Source organism: Hippopotamus amphibius, chromosome 4 (genome assembly GCF_030028045.1).
Source record: "Hippopotamus amphibius kiboko isolate mHipAmp2 chromosome 4, mHipAmp2.hap2, whole genome shotgun sequence".
Classification (NCBI taxonomy): domain Eukaryota; kingdom Metazoa; phylum Chordata; class Mammalia; order Artiodactyla; family Hippopotamidae; genus Hippopotamus; species Hippopotamus amphibius.
The window spans coordinates 112,509,869-112,536,457 of record NC_080189.1 but is presented as its reverse complement, the minus strand read 5'-3'; the positions used below and the strand labels follow the sequence as shown (position 1 = coordinate 112,536,457).

General features: G+C 44.7%; 1 protein-coding gene across 4 annotated transcripts in view; it reads left to right on the top strand.

Annotated features, from left to right (window-relative positions):
• Nucleotides 1–26,589, top strand: part of SFMBT2 (Scm like with four mbt domains 2) — a 204,512-nt gene that overhangs the window by 25,589 nt on the left and 152,334 nt on the right. For 2 of the 4 annotated variants that reach the window (XM_057733183.1, XM_057733182.1), the window contains exons 3-4: nt 3,339–3,433; nt 6,364–6,604. In XM_057733183.1, coding sequence (XP_057589166.1) covers nt 3,339–3,433; nt 6,364–6,604 — 336 coding nt within the window. Of the gene's footprint in view, nt 1–3,338; nt 3,434–6,363; nt 6,605–26,589 lie in introns of those variants that run through there. The other 2 variants (XM_057733185.1, XM_057733186.1) reach the window with 2 other exon arrangements.

The window sequence follows — 26,589 nt, the reverse complement described above, 5'->3', positions numbered from 1 at the left end:
CAGGGACCCTGCCCCTTCTGTCCTCCTCCCCTCGGGTGGCAGCCGCCTCCCACCCACCCACCTCCCGGGTCCTTGCGGTGCCCGGCTTGGCCCTGGATGCATTAATGCTCACCGGCACAGAGACAGATAAGCTGGCCCTGGGGTCCGTCTCGGATTCTCCCGGTGGAGAAGGGGGTGGTGGTGGAGGAGGGGTGTCTGACCTGGAAAGGTGCCTCGGAGAAGTTGCAGCTTCCACATCAGCCTGACTTGGACCCCTGCCTCCACGGCTGTGCAGTTGTGTGACCTGGTGACTCCCTCGAGTGCCCATCTGTCAGGGTTCTTGGAAGGATTAAATAAGGTGCTGCGTGAAAAGCAATTAGCGGAGAGCTGACACCCCGACTCTCATCATTGCTGTGATGGCGTGTGGTCTCCGGGTGGAAACGGAGGTGCCTCTCGGGCCTGGAGCTGCAGGGCCTGCAGGAGGCGTGGTTTGCGCTGAGGCTGAACAGGAGGGTGTAAAGAAGGCACAGACTTTCTCTGCAGCAGGTCAGCTACCCCATAGGTAAATCCCATCAGGCCACCGTGGCGAGGAAGTGGTGCTGCATTGGTGCCTCTGGCTAGTGGGTCAGGAAACAGACTTGGTTCTTGTGGCCCAGTGCTGTTTTGGGGACAAGAATTGTGGGCAGGGCTGCGGGGTGAGCCCCGAGGCGTTTTCTGGAGCGTGACTGCTTTCTCTTTGGGCCCAGCTTGCAGCCCTCGGGACCCAGCCCTCGGTAGCCGGTGGCTGCGGGACCCGCCGGCTCTTTCCAGGGGAGCACGTTTCTGATGGGAGGGCCTAAACCCCTGGGTGACCCTGCATGCTAGGAGAGCTCCACGGGAAAGGTTTTCTCTTCCGGTGGCTTTTTATGGTCTCACACTTTTAATGATAAACCACCTTATTAAAGTTGGAGGAGGAAGTTCTTAGCAACTTGACTTTAGAAGACAGCGTTTAAGGTAACTGCCTTTCTGCTTAGCATCTTTTGACGTTACAAAAATTATCCTCGTTTATCAGTTCCTGAGACGCGATGGAGTATTATAAGAAAATAACTTTTCCAAAAAGAATAAAAGAAGATAACTTTTCCCACTCATAATGTATATTTTCTAGGAGAAAAAAAATAGTGAAAGCCTCCAAGAAGTCTTTCTTAGACCCTGCGGTCACTAATTCCCCTGGCCCACCTGCCAGGTTATACCACTTCTACATTAATACACGATTGATCACAGTGTTTCTTCTGGGTCGGTGAAAGGGGCTCTTGCTCCTAGAGGTTACACAAGTTGAATGTCATTAGCCGTTGAGTGTTATTGCAAGAAAGGAGAGTCTTAACTTTTGAAGCACTAAGTGTCTGCATGTTTGGAGAACCCTCACCGCTGTGTGTTCTTTCCTTACAACAACCTTGCAAGAGGTTAAAATATGTTTATGGCCCACCCGTTTTTTCCAGTGGAAACTATGACGTCACATTTGTGGCATCTATATTTTAAAGGGAGTTATTTGGTGCTTTTCAGCTGTACAGATTATATCTTGCTGGAATTACTTAATTTCCTCCAGAGCCAAAACAGTGATGGTTTAAAGAGTCACGTCATACATGCGACTACATTTCTCCTTGTTCCTTGTCCCTGGAGAAACGCGTGTCCTGTTGGTTTCCACCTGGGGGCCTTGCCCTGAGAGCCCTGTCTCAGCAAGAGGTGGGAGAGGGGCCTGGATGGGGTGGGCATGGAGTGGGCGTGGGGTTGGTCTGACAGCCGGTCAGTTCCTGTGGCAAATTTGCCAGGCGCCTCACACACTTGAGCGGTCCTTCTGGGTCTGATTTTTTTTTTTCCTTGAAATGACATTGGAGTCAGTGCTTTCTGAAGCCCCAGTAGTCTATGGTATTACTTTATAATCTCCACCTATTGTACTGTGTGTACATCAAGGTGCTTACTCCGTGCCCAGTGGTATCCTTCACCTTGTCCTCCAGCCTCCGCAGAGCTTGGAGTGTCTCCAGTGGATAATCTCAAACATACCCGCTAACATGCTGCAGCTATGCCTTGAAGCAAACCTCGCTTCATTTACTGAACAGCCCTTAATCTTACCCTTGATTCTGTCAGGGTAGCCCAAGCAGAATTTCTTCAGGGTTTTCCTTCCTTTCTTCCATCCTTCCTTCCTCCCTCCCTCCCTCCCTCCCTCCATCTCTCTCTCTCTTTCTTTTTGTTTCTCTTCCTCCCTCCCTCCCTTCCTTCCTTTTTTAAAAAATTTATTTATTTATTTATTTATATTTATTTTATTGGCTGTGTTGGGTCTTTTTTTGCTGTGCGTGGGCTTTCTTTCAGTTGTGGTGAGTGGGGGCTACTCTTCGTTGTGGTGCACGGGCTCCTCATTGCTGTGGCTTCTCTTGTTGTGGAGCACAGGCTCCAGGCGCGTGGGCTTCAGTAGTTGCAGCACATGGGCTCAATAGTTGTGGCTCACGGGCTCTAAAGTGCAGGCTCAATAGTTGTGGCTTAGTTGCTCCGCGGCATGTGGGATCCCCCTGGAGCAGGGATTGAACCTGTGTCCCCTGCATTAGCAGGTGGATTCTCAACCACTGCGCCACCTAGGAAGCCCCTTCCTTCCTTTTTAAATTGGAGTATAATTGATTTACAATGTTGTGTTAGTTTCAGGTATACAGAAATGTGATTCGTTTATACATATGTATATATGTATATATCTATTTTTTGATTCTTTTCCATTTTAGTTTTATTTTTACAAGATATTGAATATAGTTCCCTGTGCTATACAATAAATCATTCTTTATCTATTTTATATGTAGTAGTTCATATATATTAATCCCATACTCTTAATTTATCCCTCCCCCACCTTCCCCTTTGATAACCATGTTTGTTTTCTATGTCTGTGAGTCTGTTCCTGTCTTGTCCATAAGTTCATTTGTATTATTTTTTAGATTCTACATGTAAGTAATATCATATGGTATTTGTCTTTCTCTGTCTGGCTTCACTTAGTATGATCATCTGTAGGTCCATCCATGTTGCTGCAAATGGCGTGATTTCATTCTTTTTTATGGCTGAGTAGTATTCCATTGTGTATATAGTACACACCACATCTTCATTACGCATTCCTCTGTTGATAGACACTAAGGTTGGGTCCATGTCTTTCTTGAGTCACCTGCCTCTAAAATCAGCAAAGGGAAGCTTTGCAGAGAATTCAGCAGTACCCTCCTACACACTGAATTTGTTTCTGTCTTGCATGAAGGATTTCCTGGTTTCCATGGAAGGCCAGTGCCTTTCCGTTCTTCCTGCTAGTATTGACATGCTTCTGTTTTTTGTTTTTTGTTTTTTTTGTCTTTTGACAGAAGAAGGCTCAAGCTTGGAGGAAACCGGCTTTAACTGGGGAGAGTATTTGGAAGAGACGGGGGCCAGTGCAGCTCCTCACACCTCGTTCAAACATGTAGGTGACATTCCTTCTCCTCTGATCTGCGTTTGAGGGGGTGGGAGGGGGTCTGTGGAAGATACCAAACCTATCAGAAGAAAGGGGACAAAAAGAAAAGAGAAATTCAGCCAAGACTTCTTAGAGATACTTCTTAGAAATACTTTTCTTAGAGGAGATGTGGAAGTGAGTTTGGTTTTCACAGAGGGCTGCAGGGAAGGAGGGCCTCACTTTAATCCAGGGCTGAGCCCAAGGTGGGTGTTCAGCGTGAGAAATGGTGTGTGGTCTCAGCCTTGTTCTATGCCTCAAAAGCCCAGGTAGAACGATGTATTCCCTGCTGTCTGGGGCGAGACAAGTAAGGTTGATGGGAAAAAATAAAACGTCAGCACACGAGGCAAGTAGGTGTCAGCGAGTAATGTCTTCTTAGGAGGTGCAGTGGCTGTACATTTTAATTTTCAATTGATACTGTTGTTTTGAAAAGATACCTGAAAGCATTACAGCCATTTGTGGACAGGTGAGTCAGATTACAGGAAAGACCATAAATATTCAGCAAACATTTGGATCAAACCAAAAAAAAAAAATTCGCAATACTGTTTTTTGGACAATGCAAATAGCATGCCAAGCAGAGGGCAAGTCCCAGAAAATAAAAACATTAAGTTTTTACCAGATGTTTGCTTATTTAAGAGATTTTGATAATATATCATTAGCAAGAAAAAGACTAAGTTTCCAGGACCCAAGTTTTTAGGTATTACTGTTGCTTTTACTGGAAATGGAAATTTAATACTGAGAAACAGTTTCCCCCTCACTGGGCCTTTCCAAGGCAAAGATTTAGCCTGAGTGTCATAAGCAAATTGGGGGACTTCTTCAGCCTGGTCTTCCTTCTGGCTCTTTTGCTGAATTAGGAAGCCGCTTTCTTTCTTATTTATTTATTTATTGGCTGCATTGGGTCTTCATTGCTGCACATAGTTGCAGAGAGTGGGGGCTACTCTTCGTTGCAGTGTGCAGGCTTCTCAGTGCAGTGGCTTTGCTTGTTGCGGAGCATGGGCTGGCTTCAGTAGTTGCGGCTCGTGGGCTCAGTTGTTATGGCGCATGGGCTTAGTTGCTCCGTGGCATGTGGAGTCTTCCCCGCCCAGGGCTCGAACCCATGTCCCCTGCATTAGCAGGCGGATTTCTTAACCACTGTGCCACCAGGGAAGCCCACTTTATTTTAATGCGACATTTCATTCTTTTTGGAGGTGAAGTGTTCCTTTGAAAAGGAATTTAAGACCTTATTAAATTTGCACGACCTCGTTAAAGGTGGATCGCATTCCCGATTCTCTTTGTACTGACACTTACACTGTTATAATTGCTGCTTTATTATGAATGGGATTGTGGCCATTTAGTGAAACCAAGAGTCAAATATTAAAACATAACAAAACTAAAACGCAGCCAGCATACCATGTGGAATCCGTTTTGCAAAAGCCGTTGCAACATCTGCCTTTTACGATGTCAGGACGACTTGGTTAGATTCCTCCGGGCACTCTAGGAATGAGATACTGACGGACAGCCTTTGCCTTCCTTTCTGTACCAGGAAGTTATCGATGTCTCTGCATACGGAGTCAGTCCTGTTCTCTTTCATCCAGTCCGTTCTCCTGCCTCCCTTTCAGGCATTGTGTAGTGTCCTGTACTATGGATGCAGAATGTCCCCAGGCCCGTCTGCCAGGCGTAAAGGAGGAGTGGTACAGGACCCGTGGGTGACAGTTCATAATCCCATCATCTCCTAAGCAGCAGCTACTCAGGGACAGCAGATGTGCTGGCTTTAGAATATTTAACTCACCAGGCCAGAAAGCTTTCTTCTGTGGGGATGGTTGGCAGATATTAATAGATGATAACACTTAATTTTAAAAAAAGAAAGTCCATTGTCCAAGACTGCACTGTTCACGCAGTAGCCACTAGCCACATGGAACTGTCCAGTGCTTGGAACGTGTGTTTTCCAAATTGAGACTGAAACAGAGCAGGACTCTGCAGGGCCTTCCTGGGGACAGACCTGCCCCCAACCCCAACGTGTCCCCACCTCTAAAGCTTTAGCCTCTTAAGCCTCCTCTGAGTTGCAAAGAGCAGATTTAATCAGAGAAGTAGGAAAATGCAGAAACAAAGGAAAGCAGTCAAGCAAGACAAAATAATAATAGTTTAGTCATAAAACAAAGTCAGGGGCCTTTAGTTCCTCCCCCAGGGGCTGTAGATAATATCCTGAGCTGTATCCTTGAGTAGTTTTGCAGATACTGAAACCCCCACCAGGCAGAAGAAGTTAACTGCATGATGACACCAGCATGTAGACCCCAGACTGAGATTCTTGAAACATCACCCTGTTACCTCCCCTCCAGCCAATCAGAGACTTGTTCACAAGCTGGTCACACACCCTGTGACCCACACCCCTGACCTTGCCGTTAAAAAGCCTCCCCTGAAAACCATCGGGGAGTTTGGATCTTTTGAACATGGGCTGCCCGTTCTCCGTGCTTGGCGCCCTGCAATAAACGCTGCACTGTCCTTCACCACAACCCAGCTTTGCTGCATGTGTGACTAACAGACCAGAGTTCTGTTTAGTAACAGATATGCTGTAGGTGTAGAATACACACCAGATTTGGAGGCTTCGTTGGAAAACAAGAATGTAAAATTTCTCACTACCGCTTTTTTACATTGACGGCATCTTGAAATGATGCTATTTGGGATCTGTTGGGGTAAATAAAATGCATTACTAAAATTAATTTCGTCTGTTTTATCTCTTTTTTTTTGAAGTGGCCACTAGAAAATTTAACAGCACATCAGTGGGGTGACTAACATTACATTTCTCTTAGACAGTGCTGATCTAGGGCAGCAGAGATATTAAGTGCTGTGTTTTTAGTCATTCTCGTAACCTTCTGGATGGATGTGTCGAGTGTAATGACAGGTTCCTGTGTTTCTGGTTCCTTAAGGTTGAGATCAGCATTCAGAGCAACTTCCAGCCGGGGATGAAACTGGAGGTAGCCAACAAGAAGAACCCGGACACATACTGGGTGGCCACAGTCATCACCACCTGCGGGCAGCTGCTGCTTCTGCGCTACTGTGGTTACGGGGAGGACCGCCGGGCCGACTTCTGGTGTGATGTGGTGATCGCGGATCTGCACCCCGTGGGGTGGTGCACGCAGAACAACAAGACCCTAATGCCCCCGGATGGTGAGCACCGGCTGGCCCAGCTCTTGGGCATCCCTTGTGATGCTCGTAGAGAAAATCTTGTAGAGATTCGATAACCGATTTCCTAGGAAGGTCCAGCACTTCCAGGGTCTCTTCTTGAGTTGCACTTGTCCGAGGGTGGCAGAGTGAGGGGGGACTGGGTGCATTTTCAGATGTTGGAGCTGAACCTGACTGTTCAACCCACCATGGCCTTTACATCTTCGAGCGTAATTAATCCTCATGTGGGTTTTTGGAGGTAGAAAAGGAAGGCTGAAGGGATGCTGGTGATGGAGGTCTTGTTCTCCCTTTGCTGATGGATTATCTTGCTTCTCTTCTGCTTTAGAGACTCGATGATTTGAATAGTGCTTATAGCGCCTAGGAAAGAGGCTTCTCTAATAGGTGTTAATCTGTCTTGTTGTCGGGAGACTGTTAGGGTGGGTAGCACTAGAGTACCAGACAGAGGAGGAGAAATGACATCACTCTCTAGGCGATTGCCGGAGCTTGTCTGTATCAGCTCCCTTTAGTGGCTGGAACACAGTGGGTCTCTCCTGGGGTGATTTTACCCCCCAGGGACATCCAGTGATGTCTGGAAGCAGGTTTGGTTGTGAGAGGGGAGGGGGGGGGTCCCTGCTGGCAGCTGGTGGGAGGAGCCAGGGATGTTGCTGCACATCCTGTAATGCACAGCACTGCCCCCACCTCTGGACAAAGAATGATCAGGCTCCAGCTGCCAATAGTGCTGACTTTGAGAAACTCTGCTGTAAGAAAATGGGCTGCTGCTTAGAAGTGCCTTAAAAGAGCTCATCTGATACTGTAACTAAGAAAAACTGTGTTACCGAACAGCTGAATCTCAACCCCTGTCCTCTTTGTGCTTGAAAACTCTTAATGCTAATTCTTAAGCGTGTGTAATGTCTCCTTCGGACCTGCCTGCCTATGTTAATTTTGACTTGATATTTTTATTTCGAAGCAAGCAACGTGTAAAGTTTCAGAGGTGACTCCAAGGTTCCTTGCGGCTACCCTATTCACAGTTGCTTTCTCCTTCCAGAGCATCTGTAAAGTTACGTAAAGAAGGGTCATGACGATTGCACAGAGTTTGCATTGCATTTATGCCACGTGTGTAAGGCGTGACTCTGTTGCCTTGGCCTTAGTGAACGTGTTGGCCATTTATTGTCTCAGAAGGAAGAGAGAAAGGCCCTTCTTTCTTTCCCTCTTGTGCTGGGTCTTTGTACCTGCCTCAACCTCTCCCTTCTTCCTCTGACTGTCAACTGATCCATCCCTTCCTCAGGGAACCGAGGTTAGATCCTGTCTGTTCTCAAGGCTCCATGAACTTTTTTTTTTAATATTGTTTCTTACGTGGACCGTTTTTAAAGTCTTTATTGAATTTGTTACAGTATTGCTTCTGTTTTGGTTTTCTGGCCGCGAGGCATGTGGGATCTCAGCTCCCCAACCAGGGATGGAACCCGCAGCTGCTGCACTGGAAGGGGACGTCTTAACCACTGGACCGCCAGGGATGTCCCCTAGTGAACCTTGAATGCTGATCATGTTTGCACCTGTGCCTCCCTCCCCCCCAGAGCTTTTTTTAAAAAAACGAGATATGATTCACATACTATAAAACTCATCCCTTGACAGTATATAAGGTTCAGTGATTTTTATAGTCATGAGGTTGTGCAGCCCTCATCGATGTCTGATTCCAGAGCGTGTTCATCCGCCCGTAAAGAAACCCTGTTCCCATCACCAGTCCCTCCATTCCCCCAACTCCGGCCCGGGCAGTCACGGATCCACTTTCTGTTTCTGTAAACTTGCTTATTCTGCACATTTCACATACAGTGGGGCCGTGTAATATGTAGCTGTTAGTGATTGACTTCTTTCCCTTAGCCCACCTACATCCGAGCAAGTCTCAAGGCTTCATTCCTTTTCTTTTTTCTTTCTTTTTTTTTAAAATTAATTAATTTCTTTATTGCCTGCATTGGTCTTCGTTGCTGCACATGGGCTTTCTCTAGTTGTGGCGAGCGGGGGCCACTCTTCATTTGTGGTGTGCAGTCTCCTCATTGCGGTGGCTTCTGCTTGTTGTGGAGCACGGGCTCTAGGTGCACGGACTTTGGTAGTTGCAGCGCGTGGGCTCAATAGTTGTGGGTCACGGGCTTAGTTAGGGTCTTCCTGGAGCAGGGATTGAGCCTGTGTCCCCTGCATTGGCAGGTGGATTCTTAACCACTGTGCCACCTAGGAAGTTCCAAGGCTTCATTCCCTTTCATGGCTGAATAATATTCCATTGTACGGAGAGACCGAGTTTTGTTCATCCATTTGTCCACTGGTGGGTGTCTGCGTGCACCTGTCCTTTCAGATGTGTGGTTCTTCCAGTAGAGAACTCTTACTGCCTGAACAGGATGGTCAGTGCTGTGAGTTCACACCCGTGTGAGCCCAGCGTTAGCTTGTATTCCCTGTACCAGGTATGATCTCAGTACACAGCTGTTCAGGAGAGGAGTCAGTGCCGGCACCTGGCAGGCAGTGCCTTATCGCTCCCTGCCCCTTGGTCCTCGCGTCTGCGTCCAGATTGGTTGCATCCTTGTGTCTCCTCTCCTGCGTGGGGGGCTTTTCAGGTGAGCGCAGGAAAACATGCATTAATATCAGGCTTTGTTTGTAACTCTGGTCCTGGTTCTGCAGAAACGAGTGGTGGGCGAGGCCATGTACACTCTTGTTTCTGGTACCGCCTGCTTTCCTTCACCTGGGCACAGCCTTTGTTGTGTCCTCATGCTTCAATTTTTAAAAATTTCTTTAATTTTTTTATTTTATTGAAGCATAGTTGATTTGCAATATTGTGTTAGTTTCAGGTGTACAGCATAGTGATTCGGTTATACATATATATGGGTGTGTTTATGTGTGTATATATATATATTCTTTTTCAGATTCCTTTTCCTTATATGTTATTACAAAATATTGTGTAGATCCCTGTGCTATAGAATAGGTCCTTGTTTATCTATTTTATATATAGTAGTGTGTACATGTTAATCCCAAACACCTAATTTACCTCCCTACCTCATTTCCTCTTTGGTAACCATAAGTTTGTTTTCTATGTTTTTAGGTCTGTTTCTGTTTTGTAAGTAAGTTCATTTGGATCATTTGTTAAGATTCCACATATAAGTGATATCATGTGATATTTGTCTTTCTCTGACTGACTTACTTCACTTAGTGTGATAATCTCCAGGTCCACCTATGTTGCTGCAAATGGCATTATTTCATTCTTTTTTCGGCTGAGTAATATTCCATTGTGTATATGTGCCACATCTTCTGTATCCATTCATCTGTCAATGGACACTTAGGTTGCTTCCATGTCTATTTTGTATTTATTTTTTTTAACCATCCTTACGCATTTGAAGTGTCCAGTATGTCATTAACTGTGAGTACAGTGTTGTACGTCAAATCTCCAGAACCCTTTTAATCTTGCATGAAACTTTATACACATAAAACAGCAGCACCCCATTTCCCAGCCCCCACCCCAGCCCCTGGCAACCACCATTCTGCTCTCTGCTTCTAGGAGCTTGACTGCTTTCAACACCTCAGAAAGGTGGAATCAGGCAATATTTGTTCTTCTGACTGGCTTATTTCACTTAGCATAATGTCTTCTAGTTTCATCCATGTGGTAGCCTATGACACGATTGCTTTCTTTTTAATGGCTGAATAATATTCTGTCTGGCTTTGAATTAAAACAGCCACTGAGGTGAGAACATAAGATTATTTAATCTCCCTGTGATTTCTGATCTGTCATAAAATATTAATAAATCAGTCCTTTTTCATTTTCCACTTTTTTGTGAAGTATGTAATTATTACAATTCCTTGAAAAATATTTTGAAATTGAAGTATAGTTGATTTTTAATATTATATTAGTTTCAGGTATACAGCATAGTGATTCAGTATTTTTATAGATTATACTCCCTATAAAGTTATTACAAAACAATGGCTCTTTTCCCCTATCTTGTACAATATATCCTCATCACTTGTCTGTTTTATACAGGGTAGTTTGTACCTCAAAATAAATCAGGGTTGATGGGTGAATTGTACTGATGAAATATTGGGAAAATACCAGTTATAGAGAACTAGACAGTTTCCCACTCATCAGCTCTGCACACAAAAGCCACGTAGATACACCCACACACTCCTGGGGGGTCTAGACGTGCGTTGATCCTGGGGACACGGAGGATGGGGGGCACAGGGGGACCGAGAGGCAGGCCCTGCCCTTAGGTGAAATCTTACCTTTTTGCTGTCTTTTCTTATCTCATGACTTACTCTTAAATTTTGACACTTTTTTAAAAACACTCTTGGAAAAGATGTAAGAGGGTTTCACTGTATAATAGAGCCTCTAGTGTGTCGTTTTAGAGAGAAGTTCCAGGGTACAGAATTTTAACACTCTAAGAGCTAATGGGTTCATTTGGTAAAAAAAAAAAAAAGATCCATGCTGTTGCTTGAGAAAAGAGGGCAGAGTTGATAAATCCATTCTTCTCTCTCGCCTGGGTGAAAAATGTGGCAGCCGCTACAGTTTCAGAAACACCATCAAATTTGTATCCTTCTGACTCTGTGCTCTTAGGCAAGACACAGACACACTTAAAATGACAAATTGAAAATGAAAAATGGGGAAACCCTGTGAAAAGAGAAACCATTAATGTGACGGAAAGATCTGAAGTCAGTTCAGACCATCCCAAGTGATGCTAATTGGAGAATTTCTTTATTGCTGCTTTTAAAGAACTTTACAGAAATTTAGTAGGTGATCGATATGACTTGGAAATCTCGAATACAGAGAACAAAGTCAGGAAGTAGCCGGTTCATGGGGCAGGAGGTTTTATTGATTGCTGTAGTGCAGGATAATTATTGCTGTGTAGCCAGAGGTGGCAGCTTGTTCCAGAGGGAATTGTAGAATTTGTTTTTGCACAAGGATTCTCGTTGGTATGGTTTTCTGTCTTATGGAGCTCGTTGTACTCTGAATCCCGCAGCTGTACCTGGTCGATCTTTGTCGTGGTTAAACTTGAAAGGCATCCCAGAATATTTCCACAAGTGAAAGCGGTCCATGACACTTCATGTATTTGTTTGGGATGCTCCATGGTGATAATTTTCTTTCTTTCTTTTTTTTTAAATGTAGTACCATTTTATTTTTTTAGTTTTTAAATATTTATTTATTTGGTTGCACCAGGTCTTAGTTGTGGCAGGTGGTCTCTTTAGTTGTGGCAGGCAGGCTCCTTAGTTGTGGCAGGTGGGTTCCTTAGATGCGGCATGCATATGGGATCTAGTTCCCTGACCAGGGATTGAACCCGGACCCCCTGCAATGGGAGCACAGAGTCTTATCCACTGCACCACTGGGGAGGTCCCCGACAGAGAGATTTTCTTACTCATCCCAGGAATCGGGGTGGTTTAAAGCAGGAACATGGTAGTTGGAGCCAGAAGGTCAGTGTTCTTTTCTTGCCTCTGCCATTAATGTAGGTGCCTGGGTGAGTCCTCTCTTCATTTTCTTGTCTTTGAAATGAGGAGGTGATAGGGTATTAATCTCTAAAGAGCTTTCCAGTCTGACCCACCTCTGTCTGTGATCCTTGGAAAGGAGAGAAAGGGCAGGGGGGCCTAGTTTTCCTATCGTGAGCACGAGGGAAGTTGGTTTGGAATTAGGATCATTGGAAATCTGGCCCTGGAGTCTGTGCACAGGACCGAAGTCAAGTTTCTGTGTGACTGTTGGGGATGGTGACGTTTCAGTGGATTGGAACGCAGGCTAGGTTGGGAAATTACGATGAGCGTTTGGGTCCTTTGTCGCCTGCCATGGATAGAATTTCTCTCAATACAGAATTGTAGACTCTGGGTCCTCGGTGGAACCTAGAGAGGTACTCAGCCCCTGAGAGATCGATCAGAGTGTAGATGTCAGTTTCAATATCGTTGGACCAAGCAAGAGAATGGGAGTTTTGGGTAATTTTTGCTCATTCATGGGGGAAGAGAGAGGACTGCTTTTTCTGGTCACACTTAGATCTTTCAGGTTGTTTTGGGATTTTCCAAGTGGTCTTCTGTCTGCTGAAGCCACCGCCCTGAAAGAGAGTCATTGGAGGACACGGGGTTGTGGGGGCGGGGGGCGAAGGGGAAGCTGGGACGAAGTGAGAGAGTAGCATAGACATATATGTACTACCAACTGTAAAATAGATAGCCAGTGGGAAGTTGCTGTATAACAAAGGGAGATCAACTCGATGATGGGTGATGCCTTAGAGGGCTGGGATGGGGAAGGTGGGGTCGAGTCGCAGGAGGGAGGGAATTTGGGGATATGTGTACAAATACAGCTGATTGACTTTGGTGTACCTCAGAAGCTGGTACAAGAGTGTAAAGCAATTATGTTCCAGTAAAGAGCTTAAAAAATTTTTTAGATGATATTTTACCAAGCACATAGCATCTTTTGCAGTCCTGTATCTTCCTGCCTCGCTCTTTTAAGTGAAGTTAATCTTTGAATCAGTGCTGGCCGGCATTACGCCGTTCACGCTGGGGGAAGGAAACAAGCATGGCAGCAGCTCTGTCGTGTTTCATTTAGAGAATTCCCTCAATAAAGACACGTTCGGAGAGACCTGGGTTTAGTGACCAATTGGCCATTCCGAGAGCAGTCTTCCTGCTCCAGAGCTAATCGGTACTAATCTTTCCTATTAAACTTATTAAGAAACATAGTACATTAAAGCCTCACCAAGTGCAGCGGAGGATGAGAGAGCTCCTATTAGGGGAGCAAAATGTATAATGTTTGGCTTCGTAAATCAATAAGGCGTGATTTATTCGTAAGTACGTGTGTGCTTGCAAAGGGCAGCTGCTAAATAATTATTGTTTATGGTGATAATGTAAGGAAATCATTTAACCCAGTGGCTGGTTCACTGTTATTTATTGAAAAGAAGCAACATTGTCTCTTAGTGTCTGGGGTTGGGGAGCTCTGGCGTGGTGGAAGGGGCCCACGGAGTCCCAGAAAGGAGTGCTCCGATGAGATTTCAGGTGACTGCGTGAGAGGTTGCCCATCCAAATACCACCCCCCTGCTCCCCCTGCCCCGGCTTTTAATTTGAGAAGTACTTATGTGCGCTTTCTACTGTGGCAATAAAAGTATTGGAATTCTGGTGCCCTAGGAATCACGCCACTCATTTTTATTTTCCTCGTTATTAAAATTTCTGTAATTTGAATTGCAAACTTGGCAGTCTTGCCAGAATGACTGTTTGCCATTCAAAGTTGACGCAAAATTACTGGAGTTAGTTAATAGGTAACTTATTTGAATAAAGGGATGTTTATTCATGACGCGTCAGGCGAAAGTGTGAATACGGCCTTCTGCTGGGTTGGGGGGTGGACGCTGCCCCGTTCTGAAGCTCGGTCCTGGACTGTTTTGGGGAATTGTTGTTTGCGGTATAGTTGATTGTGAAATAAGAGATGTGACGCTTGGTACACAGGACCATTTTAAGTGTGGACTCAGAACTAGAATTTGATTGTGTTACATGAGACGGTCAGCATTTAAAATTCCTGTTTTTTTAAAAATTTAAATGACATTTTAGTGATACTAATGAAACCTAAACAATCACATCGTTTTCATCGACCATCTAATATTATAACTGGAATTCCATTTGTACGCTGAAAAGAAAATTTGGTATTGATTAATGTGCTGAAAACTCAAAGAGAAAAGGTAAGCCTAAGTGGCCCCTTGGGCTTAAGGGATGCACACACCCTCACTAAACATTAGATTGTTTCATAGAAAGAGAAAACAACCCCGTGTTATAAGGAGGGGTGGGATGTGTGTGATAAATACAAGGGTAATTAAACTAAGAGGCATAGTTAACACATTGAAAAAAGTGAGTGAGGGCCCTCTTGTCAGAAAAGCCATTTTTGATGATGCATGTGAGAGAAGGAACATTTGGGCAGCAAGTGAAGTAATCCTTTTGCTGCAGACACTTAACAGCCCTTTAAAAAGACACGCGGTTTTGAGTCCTGTCTGATCACATGTAGCACCTGTGTAGAGAGTCAGCGTCGTGTGGACCAGCGCGGACCTGGCTTGCATGAGCGTGTGTGTGTGTACATATGCGTGGATATGTGTGTTTCCAAGCATGTATGAGTGTGCATGTGCATTTGTGTGTTTTCATCTGAACAGCATTTTGAAATAATTTTGGGGTCTACCAGGTACACATCACATCTTTTAACAATTTGGATGACTTAGCATCTCTTGAGACCTTGGGAGATGTCGACCTGTCCCTGCATCCCGCACGGCAGCCTCTGCCTCACCCCGTGGTCCTTTGCTTTCCAGACCTTCTGTCCCCCGCTTGGTTGCTGTGATCTGCTCCGGCCCTATCGGCATCTGGGTTCACATCCTGAGTGTCAGCCTCCAAGCCTGTGACCTCAGGTTTCCGAGGCACCATCTGACAGCATGCCTCGTCGGACCCTATGGTCACTAAGGTTTCCTTCAGCTCAAGAATGTTCTGAATCTAAGAATTAAAAGAGCATTGGATGAGAATTTATGAAAGGGCTCTGAAATAAATAGGCTTTATGATAGAAGCCTAAGAACCTGTGGGTTTTTTTTTTTTTTAACCCATGGAAGGAAAAACAAAACAAAGATGAGAAACATGAAAGCAGACTATATGCGGTCTTCCTCTACATCAGAAACCTTCGTATATATAGGTAGTAGTGAACGACTCTTTGTTTATGAGTAAAAGATTAGTCTTTTTCCTATAAATTTCCGTTTGGTGTTTGTGTTTATGTCTTGAAACTCACTGTACTCCACACCCTTTATTATTTTCTTGCCCAGTGAATAAATGAATCACGGATTTTAGTGTTTGAGTCTTGGTTCTCTGATTAAAAACAGTGTCTCTCACTCACAAAGTATTTTTATTGTTTGCCTACTGTGTACCAAGCAACTCAATTTAACTCCCTCCTAAGAACAATCTTGTAAACTGACTGGTACCATTCTTATTTTACGTCTGAAAAAAATGTTGCTTGGGGTGTGTATTCGAATAATTTGTCTCCAGGACAAGATCTTGGAGCAGATTTTAAGCCCAGGGCAATTTTTTCCCTCCCAGTTCTGAAATCAATGCTTTGAAAATAGCAGGAGTTGGTGAAAATTTGTTGATTTTGATAAAGTTGTGTCAGTAAGACTTGAGTGTTCAGACTTGAAGTATTGGACACATATTAATTAGTAAGAAAAGCTGTGGAATTGGCTTCTTGTGATTTTTAAGAAGAGGGTAGATTAAAAAACTCCCCGTCCAGACTGTCATCCGTTTTGTCATTTTTGGAGGCAAATAAATGGAAGAGATTTGGTCCGGAGCTTCCTTGCCAAATGGTAATTGTGAGATGATGTAAAGTTATGAAAATGGTATCAGATGCTCTTTGGGTTTTTCTGCACTGCAGGAAAACTGTAAGCGCAAAGAGGGACCGTAAGATTTTCCTTTTTGGTGTCAGTCATAAGTGCATTTATTTTCTTTTGCTTCCTAACCCAGCAGCATGTGTGCTTTAAATGAAGCTGGTGTTTAATTCCGTGCACAAGTGAGGGTGAGTTAGTCCTGTGGTTCCCTTGCCCTGTTGTCTGACTCATTTCCTCGTGGTTAATCCTTCATCTCCTTCGCTGACAGAGCCCCAGGCCACCCATCCGCTCTCGGCCGTGGTCCCCCGCCGCCTGTCTCGGCATCCTGGCCGCGGGCTGCTCCCAACTGGGTTCTGGTCCTGATGGCCCCATGTAGGGGGCTCAGCTTGCATCTGGCCCCTGTTCCTGCTCTTGGCAGACCCTTTAATGCTCCAGTGACCCTAGTGTAGAGGCTGCAAGAGAAGCCTCCAGTCACCTTCAAACACACTCGTGCCCCTTGGTACAGGCAGTCCTCTGGGACTGCTGCTCTTCCCAGGCCTGACCCTGACTTGTGGACCTCCCTATTCTCCCGCCCTGAGCTGGGAGCCCTCAGTGCCATCTGTCCAGGAGCCCTCAGTGCCACCTGTCCAGCAGCCCTCAGTGCCACCTGTCCAGGAGCCCTCAGTGCCACCTGTCCAGCAGCCCTCCGTGCCACCTGTCCAGGAGACCTCAGTGCCACCTGTCCAGCAGCCCTCAGTGCCACCTGTCCAGCAGCCCTCAGTGCCACCTGTCTACTCTCCATCATGCCTCTACCCCTCTCTAGCCTGTTGGACAGGTGAGCTTCCACTTTTCTTCTTGCTCTGGACTCCTGAACAAGCCTCTTGACCTCACACTGCTTCTTATTAAGTCTCCTATCATGGTTTCGCATTCCTGGGCCATGCTGACCTTCCAGGACCATGCCTCCATTCTAGGGCCATGCCCCCATTCCAGGGTCATGCCCCCCATCCCAAGTCTGTGCCTCCTTCCATGGCCATGCCTCCATCCCAGGGTCATGTCTTCAGTTTGCGTCCTTCTGTTTGGCAGCTTCCTGGGAGAGTCTGCCTTGTTTGACTCGAGCTCTAAAGGAATGACTGATTTGCGCATAGATTGTCTCCAGAGGCTAGAATCTTGTTAAAGCTTGTTGGTGAATACAACACGTGTGCAACGTCTTGGGGGCTTAGACAGTGGGGTTCATAGTTGGGCTTGGTGCGGTATTCATCAGGGTTCTCCAGAGAAACAGAACCAGTAGGAGGTGCACACGTATAGACAGGGTTATTTTAACAAATTGGTGCAGAGAGTTGTGGAGGTTTGGCAAGTCCACGATCTGATGGGGGAGGCAGCAGGCCAGAGACCTGGAAGAGTTGCCACTCTGGTCTGGTGCCCGTTTGCTGGAGAACCAGGGAGAGCTGACGTTGCAGGTGAAGGTCAAGGCCATCTGCTGGGGAATTCCCTCTTTCTCCGAGAAGGTCAACCTTTCGTTCTACTCAGCCCTTCAACTGACTGGGGGAGGCCCACCCCCATTAGGGAGGGCAATCTGCCTGCCCCAAAGTCCACTTATTTAAATGTAAATCTCATCCTAAAACATCCTCAAGGAAACATCCAGAATAATGTGAGACTCAATGTCCGGTACCATGGCCCAGCCAAGCTGACATAAAATTAACCGTCAAGAGTATGGACGCAGAATTACAGCCTAGTGAACAGGCCTGCTCTCCTCTGCTATCTTAAAACCTTAGAGGATGAGTGTTCTGTGTACATTTGTAATCGATACAGCAGTTTTCCCCTTCACAGACGATCTTCCACTGATAGCACTGAATGTCAGTGGTCTTCACAGAATGCTCTGGGAGGAAGCCAAGAGATGGTAGAGTCATTATAACCTGTTGGTACCTTTGAATTCTTGAAAAGCAGAAATGCCAGGCTGAAGGGTCAGAGATTCTCCGGAAAACCGATGTGAAATGGACAGATGTTGAACTTCACTGGCTCACTGCCTGCTTCTCAGGAGGACCATCAGCTTTGGTCTGAGAGGTTGGCAGGACCTACCTGAGGCAACATCTATTCCGTAGCCCTTGCTGCTGAGCAGACCTGCCTGCTGGGGTTACTTACAGGGGACTTGGCTGCTGCAGGTGGACATCCAGATACAAGGTTCTGTGATGTGTTTAAAAAGATAGGAGCTCGTGTGCCTTCCTCCTGTCTTTAGCTTGGAGGGCGTGCATCTCAGTCAGGTAGCCTGACCTCAGCTCTGCGAGATGCCAGACATGTAAGTCAGGGTATCATGGACCAGGGGTCTTTGATGTCAGTGCTGCACTGATACCAGGACAGGAGGGGCTCTGTCCGGGGTTCTGTGTTCTACAGACCCCTGAGGATCTCCAGCACAAGCATCTGCGTTTATTAAAGAGCACGGAGCTGCCTTGCTCACTGGGGATCCTGGGCTCTGTGCTGGCATGAGCCACACTAACATTGAACATTCTCTCTAACTGTTGAGGCAACGGGCAATGAGTCTGTCTGTCTCTTGTGCCCTCGGGGCAGAGGGCTGTGTCTGAGTGTTGTGGGGTGTGTGGGCTGTGGCATTGCTGTAGAGATACAGTAATACGTGTATTAGTAAGACTATATGTTAATAAACACAAAACTCTTCTCAGATAATAGAATAGTTTAGAACATAATATAATTTTTGTGTAATGCAGAAGCACATCTCCGTAGTGCCAAGTGTCCTTTTTTCCTTCTTCACTCTTCTTGGTGGTCCAGCTTCTGGTTCCAAATTGTGCTTCATAATTAGTGCAGAATTTGCAACAGTTACACACATTAGCTGATGAGCATTTCACAATATTTAACAAAAGTTAATTTTGTCTTGCAAAATTAAAACAAAGTATTTTATGGTATAAATTCATACTCACACATATATGTAGTTCTAGACATGACACGTGTGAAGCGTGACATTGATTTTTCAGGTTGGCAACTGGATGGATACAGGAAGCTAGGACAGCAGGTAATTTTATTTTTATAGCCATTTAATAAGATTAAATTCTCAAAAAACTAGATTAAAATATTCAGTGTTATTTTATTTTTATCAATTTGATATTCATGAATTATAATTTGTAATTTTTCTTTTAATTTCAGTAGATAATTTAGAACATTTAGAGGAAAATAGCTTTTTTGAAGATGCAATAATTTAAAATTTTTATTTTTACACTTTAGTTTTTAGATTAAAATATTAAAATTGTATAGACTGGATATAAGTATATTTTTATCATTGAGTAGAAGACAAATTTTGTGACCATCTGGATCTTTCCCTCTTTTTTTTTTTTATCTGGAGTTAATGATTTTGCTGAAATGAAGGCAAGGAAGATAAATTTTATGGAATATATATATAAAACAGTTTACCAATTATGTAAGTCTTTATTTTATTACTCATCCAAACATTGCTAGCCTGTCAGCAGAACATCCAGAGAAGTCACCGTAATTAAATTTAGTGATCTTTGGCATTTTCCCAACTTGCATTCCTGTATAAACCATAGCTTTTTACATCCATTCTGATTCTTTCGGTTATGACGATGTGTTTGTCAGGGTAGGCGGATAGGACATCCTTTGCAGTCGACTTGCTTGATTAATTACTTAAGAATATTTCCACATGTGTGTGTGAACCTGACTCTGCACTCTTGCCCTGGGCCCTGGACACATCACGGACAAGCCTATTCTGGGTTTCCAGCGGGGTTTCCCAGGTCCCCTGTGCACGGGACATCTTCCCAAGGCTTACTCTGCACAGGGCGATTTAGGGAGTCAGTTTGCACCTGCCTGAGGTGACACCGTTGGTGTCCTTTCCTGCCTCCCCTATCCCAGCCTTCCTTCTTCCACTTTGGAGAAGAATGTCCCCGGGGTGCATTGTTTTTGACACTTAACAACACACTATCCGTTTTAAGTGATTCCCTCCTTTATTCAAGGCCGCGCCCCTACCCTCCACCCATAACCTTAAGATATGATAATTTCCTTTTTATGCTTAATCATGAAACTTTGTAATGTCACCTGGATTGGTTTGCTCAGGACTAAAAATAATTGCAATGGTCTTAGCCAAGAGAGAACTTTTATTTTGTGGTCAGAGAAATTTTGAGAAGTTTAGTGCTGTGTTGCAGTGTTTGTCCTTGTGAATTTCTGTGGTTGTTGCAGAGAAGTAGGGTCAGAGGAACGGTAAAAAACTGTGGGGAATAACAAGATGCTATGTTAGGGTGAAAACCTGAGGATCTGTGATTTCAAGGAGAAAAAGGAACACCACACAACTGATTGGTAACACGCGCTTATTCCTGTCTGCTTTAGATGTGTGATGGGAGAGATCAGATCATTCCGTTGACTGTATTTATGGGAGCGATATAGCAGATTTATTCAAAGTGTCATATATGCAATACATAGGAAATGACATCCTTTGCAACTGTTTAAACCCATGAAAAATTTTAGAATGCCGAATTGAAAATACACGAAGCGGAGCCATTAGATTTTCCAAAGTTTAGAACCTGGGAGGTTTGCATTCGTCCTGAGTAGTTGTTGCCTGGGCCTTGCGGGTCTCTGAATGTTTTGAATGTTCCCCCCAACCCCATATCCATTCTGGGGACGGGATGGGATGAGATGTGACCCGCCCTCAATCCACCTCTCATCCCTCCCTTGCCCTGACTCTGCTGTGGTTCCTCACAGCCCTCTAATTCACTCATTGTTCCAGTTTTTATAAATTCAGATGATTAGAAGTTCTCAGGGCTTCGAAAGGATTTACCATCATAGGGCTTTTACAGAGTTGGTGTGTAAGTCATCAAATTCCTTTGGTGGTGATGAAGTGCACATCCTCCTCTAAGCTGTTTGCTGATGGGAATACAGGACCTGGCAGAGGAAGGTCTTAGGTTGATGGGTAAGAATGCCGTTGTGGGTGCCAGCAGCCGCTTTGGGCCACAAACTGTATTACTGTCATAGAATGGAACAAATTTTATATTAATCTACATAGGATTATTTATTGAGGCTCTACTATGTACCTGATTTTTTTTGGGGGAGGTTGAATATACAATATGGTTACTATTAAGTATTTTGTGTGACACACGTTTGTAATACAGTCAGCTTTTGGCTGTTGGCATGTACTCATAACAATGAACTTATTTTGGGGAAGGATGTTTCATGTGGCAGCTGCTGTAATTAGGTATTTGTCGGTCCTTTCTCCTTTGGCCCTTCTGGACCGGATTCTGCTGGTATTTAAATAAAATAAGTTGGTGTCTCTGTGGCTGACTTCCGTGCAATAAGAGTGCTCTTCGGACCTGAATGGAGGTGTGGAGAGTATTGGCCTGGTTAGTGGCTCAGTTATGCCTCTCGCTGAATGTAACCTTGGAAAAAAAGTCACAACATTTTTGCATCACATTCCCTGCATCTTTAAAATGGCTGATTAATACCTGACCTTGCTCTCTTGATGGTGGTGTCAGATGCCAAACCTCTCGGTAATGGGTTGAACACTGTGACGTGGGAAGGGCGCTTAGCATCACCTTTTTTTTTCTTCTTTTTTAAATGAAGGAGGTCCTAATGGCACGTCATGGTCACCCAGTGTCCACAGCTGACATTAGGGGTCACTCTTGGTGCTGAACATTCTGTGGGTTTGGACAAATGTGTCATGACTTGTATCCTCTGTTACAGTATCGTACAGAGTGGTTTCACTGCCCTAAAATTCCTCTGTACCCCACCTCTTCATCCCTCCTCACCCCAACCCCGGCAACCACTGATCTGTCTCCCGTCTCCATAGTTTTGCCTTTTCCAGATTGTCATAGAGTTGGAATCACACAGCCTCTTATTTTTATGCCTTGCACAGACGTAAAGCTCCATCCTTGCTACGTGAATAAATAACAAAAGCCTCTGAGCTAAAACAGCCGCGACAACGGAGGCTGATTGGTCGGAGCGCATACATTTTGTTTGTTGGAGACCTTTTAAACCCAGCTGCACTCACACACCCCAGTCACACTGCTTGATCTTGAAGCCTAGTGCGTGTCAGGAGCAGCGGTTAGAGGCAGGGGAGGAGAGCTGTGACTCACACATCCTTGTGTCACGGATGAATGGTGACCGACAGCCCATTTGCAAGGGAGGAGAGAGAAGAACAAGGGAAAGTGGATACCAACCCAAGAGCAATCTCATGCCGTGGAGAGTAGGGCTAATAGCCCAGTCATGGGGCTGGAGGGGCTGGGTTATTACATAGTGAGCTGTCAGCTACTGGAGAGGAAAGTAGAGTAATTGATCTCTGTGGCTCTCACTCCTCAAAGAGGTTTTACTTTCATTTTGTGTCTATTAAGTAGGGGGCAACAGAAAAGGCTAATAAGCTCAGAGGGGTATGTTGTGGAGAAAGAGAGATTGTAAATAGGTGCTGCTCTGTGATAGATGGGTGCTCCGTGAGTTGAATGTATCTTTACTATTATTATTATGCATTGTAACTTCTGTAGATTTCTTCTTCCATACCCAGACTGAGAGTATAAGATGTCCTTACTCTGGCTCCTTAAACGTGGTACAGCCCCAAGCAGCACAGCCTGGGGGCGTTGACCTGGCACACAGATAATAGATGGTATTGAGTTTTGTGTTTTGGAGCTGTCATGAGCTGTGTTGGTCCGTTGATGGGATAGGCATGGAGTCTGGGGTGGGGACCCTTGCTGGGCTGAGAGTCAGGCTGACCTGGGCCCTTGCTGGGCTGAGAGTCAGGCTGACCTGGGGCGTGGGTGCTGGGTCCACAGTTGAGGGAAACTCTGTTCAGCTGTGTGTTGAGACTGATTTTCTAAGATGACACATTCGAGTCCTCTCTGGTGGACGGTGCATGCAGATGGGAGGTCCAGGTCACAGGCTCCCAGCCTGGGGACTCGGGCTGGCCAGAACAAAGCGAGACCCCAATCAGTGCAATGGGCTCCTTGGAGAAAAAAAAATCTAGAACCTACAACATTGTTGGGCGCTGGGCTGGGACACTTACCAGGTGGGGTCAGGACATGACCTGACGTCATGAATGGGGTATAGAGGTGGGAAGGAGGAGCTGGGAAATGGGGCCCCACGGTGCTTCCTGGGGCCCTGAACAGATTCGCTGAATGAAGCAAGTGTGAGCAGGGCCAGGTGCCTGAACCCTGGGTGTGAAAAGTGGATAGGAAGGTTCATAAATACCAGAGGCTCCTGAGACTTCAGAGTCAGAGGGAAAGCTCAGATCACAGAGGTGGAGAATGGGCGAGGGAGCCCCCTAGACTGGGATCTCGAGTGTCCAGTGCTTTTTTTCTTTTAATAAATTTTTTCTTCCTTCCTTCCTTCCTTCCTTCCTTCCTTCCTTCCTTCCTTCCTTTCTTTCTCTCTCTTTCTTTCTTTCTTCTTTCCTTCCTTCCTTCCTTCCTTCCTTCCTTCCTTCCTTCCTTCCTTATTTATTTATTGGCTGCATTCGGTCTTTGTTGCTGCACACAGGCTTTCTCTAGTTGCGGCAAGTGGGGGCTACTCTTCATTGTGGTGCGTGCGGCAAGTGGGGGCTACTCTTCATTGTGGTGTGCAGGCTTCTCATTGTGGTGGCTTCTCATGTTGCGGAGCATGGGCTCTAGGCTCGTGGGCTTCAGTAGTTGTGGCACAAGGGCTCAGTAGTTGTGGCTCACGGGCTTAGTTGCTCTGCGGCATGTGGGATCTTCCTGGGGCAGGGATCAAACCTATGTCCCCTGCATTGGCAGGTGGATTCTTAACCATTGCACCACCAGGGAAGTCCCTCCAGTGCTTTTTTAAAAAATTTATTTTTTAAAGCAGTTTTAGGTTCAAAGCAAAGTTAAAGGGAAACTACAGAGAGTCCCCCTATGCACAGCCATTTTCAACATTCCCCCCTTTTGTTACAATTGGTGAACCTACGTCGTCATCACCCAGAGTCCATAGTTTGCATGAGGGGTCAGTCTTGGTGTTGCACATTCTGTGGGTTTGGGCAAATGTATGATGATGTGTGTCCACCATTGTAGTCTCCCACAGAGTAGTTTCACTGCCCTAAAATTCTCTTTGCTTCACCTGTTCATCCCTCTCTCCCCTCATCCCATGGTAAATACCAATCTGTTTCTGTCTCTGTAGTTTTGCCTTTTCCAAAGTATCATACAGTTGGAACCATGTACTCTGCAGCCTGGTTTTTTGCACTTGGTAACATGTACCTAGGGTTTCTCTGCGTCTTTTCATGTCTGTCCAATGCTTTTTTTTCACTTCACTTCTTGGTCTCTTTCTTGGGTGTCTCATCTTTACCATGGTGATTATCACTGCACACACTTCAAGACCCTGCGGTCCAGACACTGTAGAGATAACTAGGTCGTGTGCCTCCTCCCCAGTTCCTGAGGGTACCATGGATGTACCGGAGAGTTCACATTCAGGACAGGCCAGAACAGCCTGTGGCTTGGAGAAGTTGCCTTTCCTTTGAACTGAATTTATGTCAACTATTTTTTTAAAAATTTGCCTGCTTTCCAAAGATGGGCACAAGTCTACGTCCATACAGTGGCTCGGAGGAAAGGATGATTACACACAACTGTTGTTCATCTTTTCAAATCTTCTTAGGGTATGCAGCAAGAATTTACACTGGTCAACTACTAGAAAATTTGGATTTCTAAAGAGATTTAATCAGAGGGAAGTGCTGCAGAATTTAAAAGAGATATGATTTTAAGCATTTTAATTATCATTTTCTGATTATCTCTTATAGACTGACAGAGCTATTAAGCATAGTTGATTAAACAATGCAAATTTAAAAAAACCCATAATGACGTATTTACACAATGGTGACTAACAGCCCCCCAAAGCCCACCATGGATTGTAGAAACAAGTTATAGCCATTAAAATAATCCGTAATTATTTTTTTCAACTAGACAGTATGTCAAGTCATTAGCATCTGTTCAGCTTATTTCTTAGAAAATTATGTGATGAATATCTTTTGAGGCTGTCATAAAGCAAAATAATCACACCAGCTTCCCCCCCCCCCACCTTCAATGACAAACAAAGCAAAACTCTTTGAAAGTCACCAAAGAAAATAAAGTTTATTTAAAACTTACTTTCTGGTTCAAATGTTTTCTTGTCCTGTAGTTATCACGGGATAATTTATATGCCTTGTGTGTTACGTGGAGGAATATTTAATCACAGATTTTTTTCTCTGAAATCAGTAAAGCAGCACTCTCTTCAGATTCTTCATCTGTACATCTAATGTGTTAATTTGTTAGCCCATCAGAATTAATTTCCGATGCCTAATGTACGTGGGGCTTTAGAGTTATAAGTTCTGCTAATGGTTCTTTCAGTAAAATGTGTGTATTTACATGCCCCTCTCGGGTGGATTTCTGCGAAGTGTTTCTGCAGGCAGGATGTTTACATAAACAACCAACCAGCAAATAAATGTCAATTAAAAATTCTGTTAATATAGCTAGCAGGAGTCCTTTAACACATATTTAAATGCAGTATATTTAGATTAAATTTAATTTGGGGGGAGATGCTTGTCTGCTTAACTTCCCAGTGTAACGCATCTTTCTCCTATAGCAAAAGAATGCTTCATTCTACATTTAAGGAGTAAAGGTCTGCTCTGCATGCATCTGAATACTGCATGTTAAAGTATTGTAAAGATTTTTAAGTGGTGTTTAGAAACAGAGAGTTTTGGTCATTTTTGAGTTTTCTTCTCAAGTTTGCGGTAAGCTTTCTTCTTTCTTCCTGGACCCTCTTTCTATTTTTCTTTTTCAAAATTTCTCTTTTCTGAGGGTTTTTTGCTTCCAGCTTATCTGAGGGCCTTGATCACATGGTTTACGTGTTAAGGTACAATGTTGGCTGCTGTGACAGAAAGACTCTAAAATACCATGGCTCATGTAGATTTAGAAGTTTATTGCTCTTTCCAGCAAGAGGCCAGGGTGAGCAGTCTGGGATGGCGGTACCTCTGTTCTATTGGGTCCGTCAGGCACTGGGTTCTCTCCATTTTGCTGTGCACCAGCAGGCGTTTTGTACCTCTGTGCAGTGGGAACTTGATGGACAACCAACAAGGACCTCCTGTAGAGCACAGGGAACTCTACTTAATATTCTGTAATAACCCTTATGGGAAAAGAATCTGGAAAAGAATGTAATATAGTATAACTGAATCACTTTGCTGTACACCTGAAACTAACACAACATTGTAAATCAGCTATACCCCAATAAAATTTTTAAAAAATTAGCATTACAATGAAAGGAAGAGGGAAAGGCATGTCCAGGGCCCACTGCTCACCTCCCATTGGCCAGAACTGAGCACCTGGCCATACATCCTTGCAAAGGACGATGGGAAATGTATCCAGGTAGCTACGGAGACCAACTTTGTAGCCAAAACTCCAGCGGGGAGGCTTCTTTTACTAAGAGAAATAAGGAGAGAAAGAGGCCCGGCGACACTTAGCAGTGCCTGCCACAGTTCATGTAGCTCACAAAATTTTTTCAGGATGACTATTTCATCTTTGCGGAACATCTCAGGGAAGTGTCAAAATGCTTGAAAGATAGAACCAGAGTACTTTTTTTTTCGTTTGAGAGTCAAAATACATTTTCTGTAGTTGATATAGTACCTTTAGATTTCTAACTGGCAGTATCTGCTGTTGATTTAATAGGATTTGTGCTTTCCCTGGTATTAACTTTTAAAGAGATTAATGGCCCACAGTATCATTGCCTTTTTCA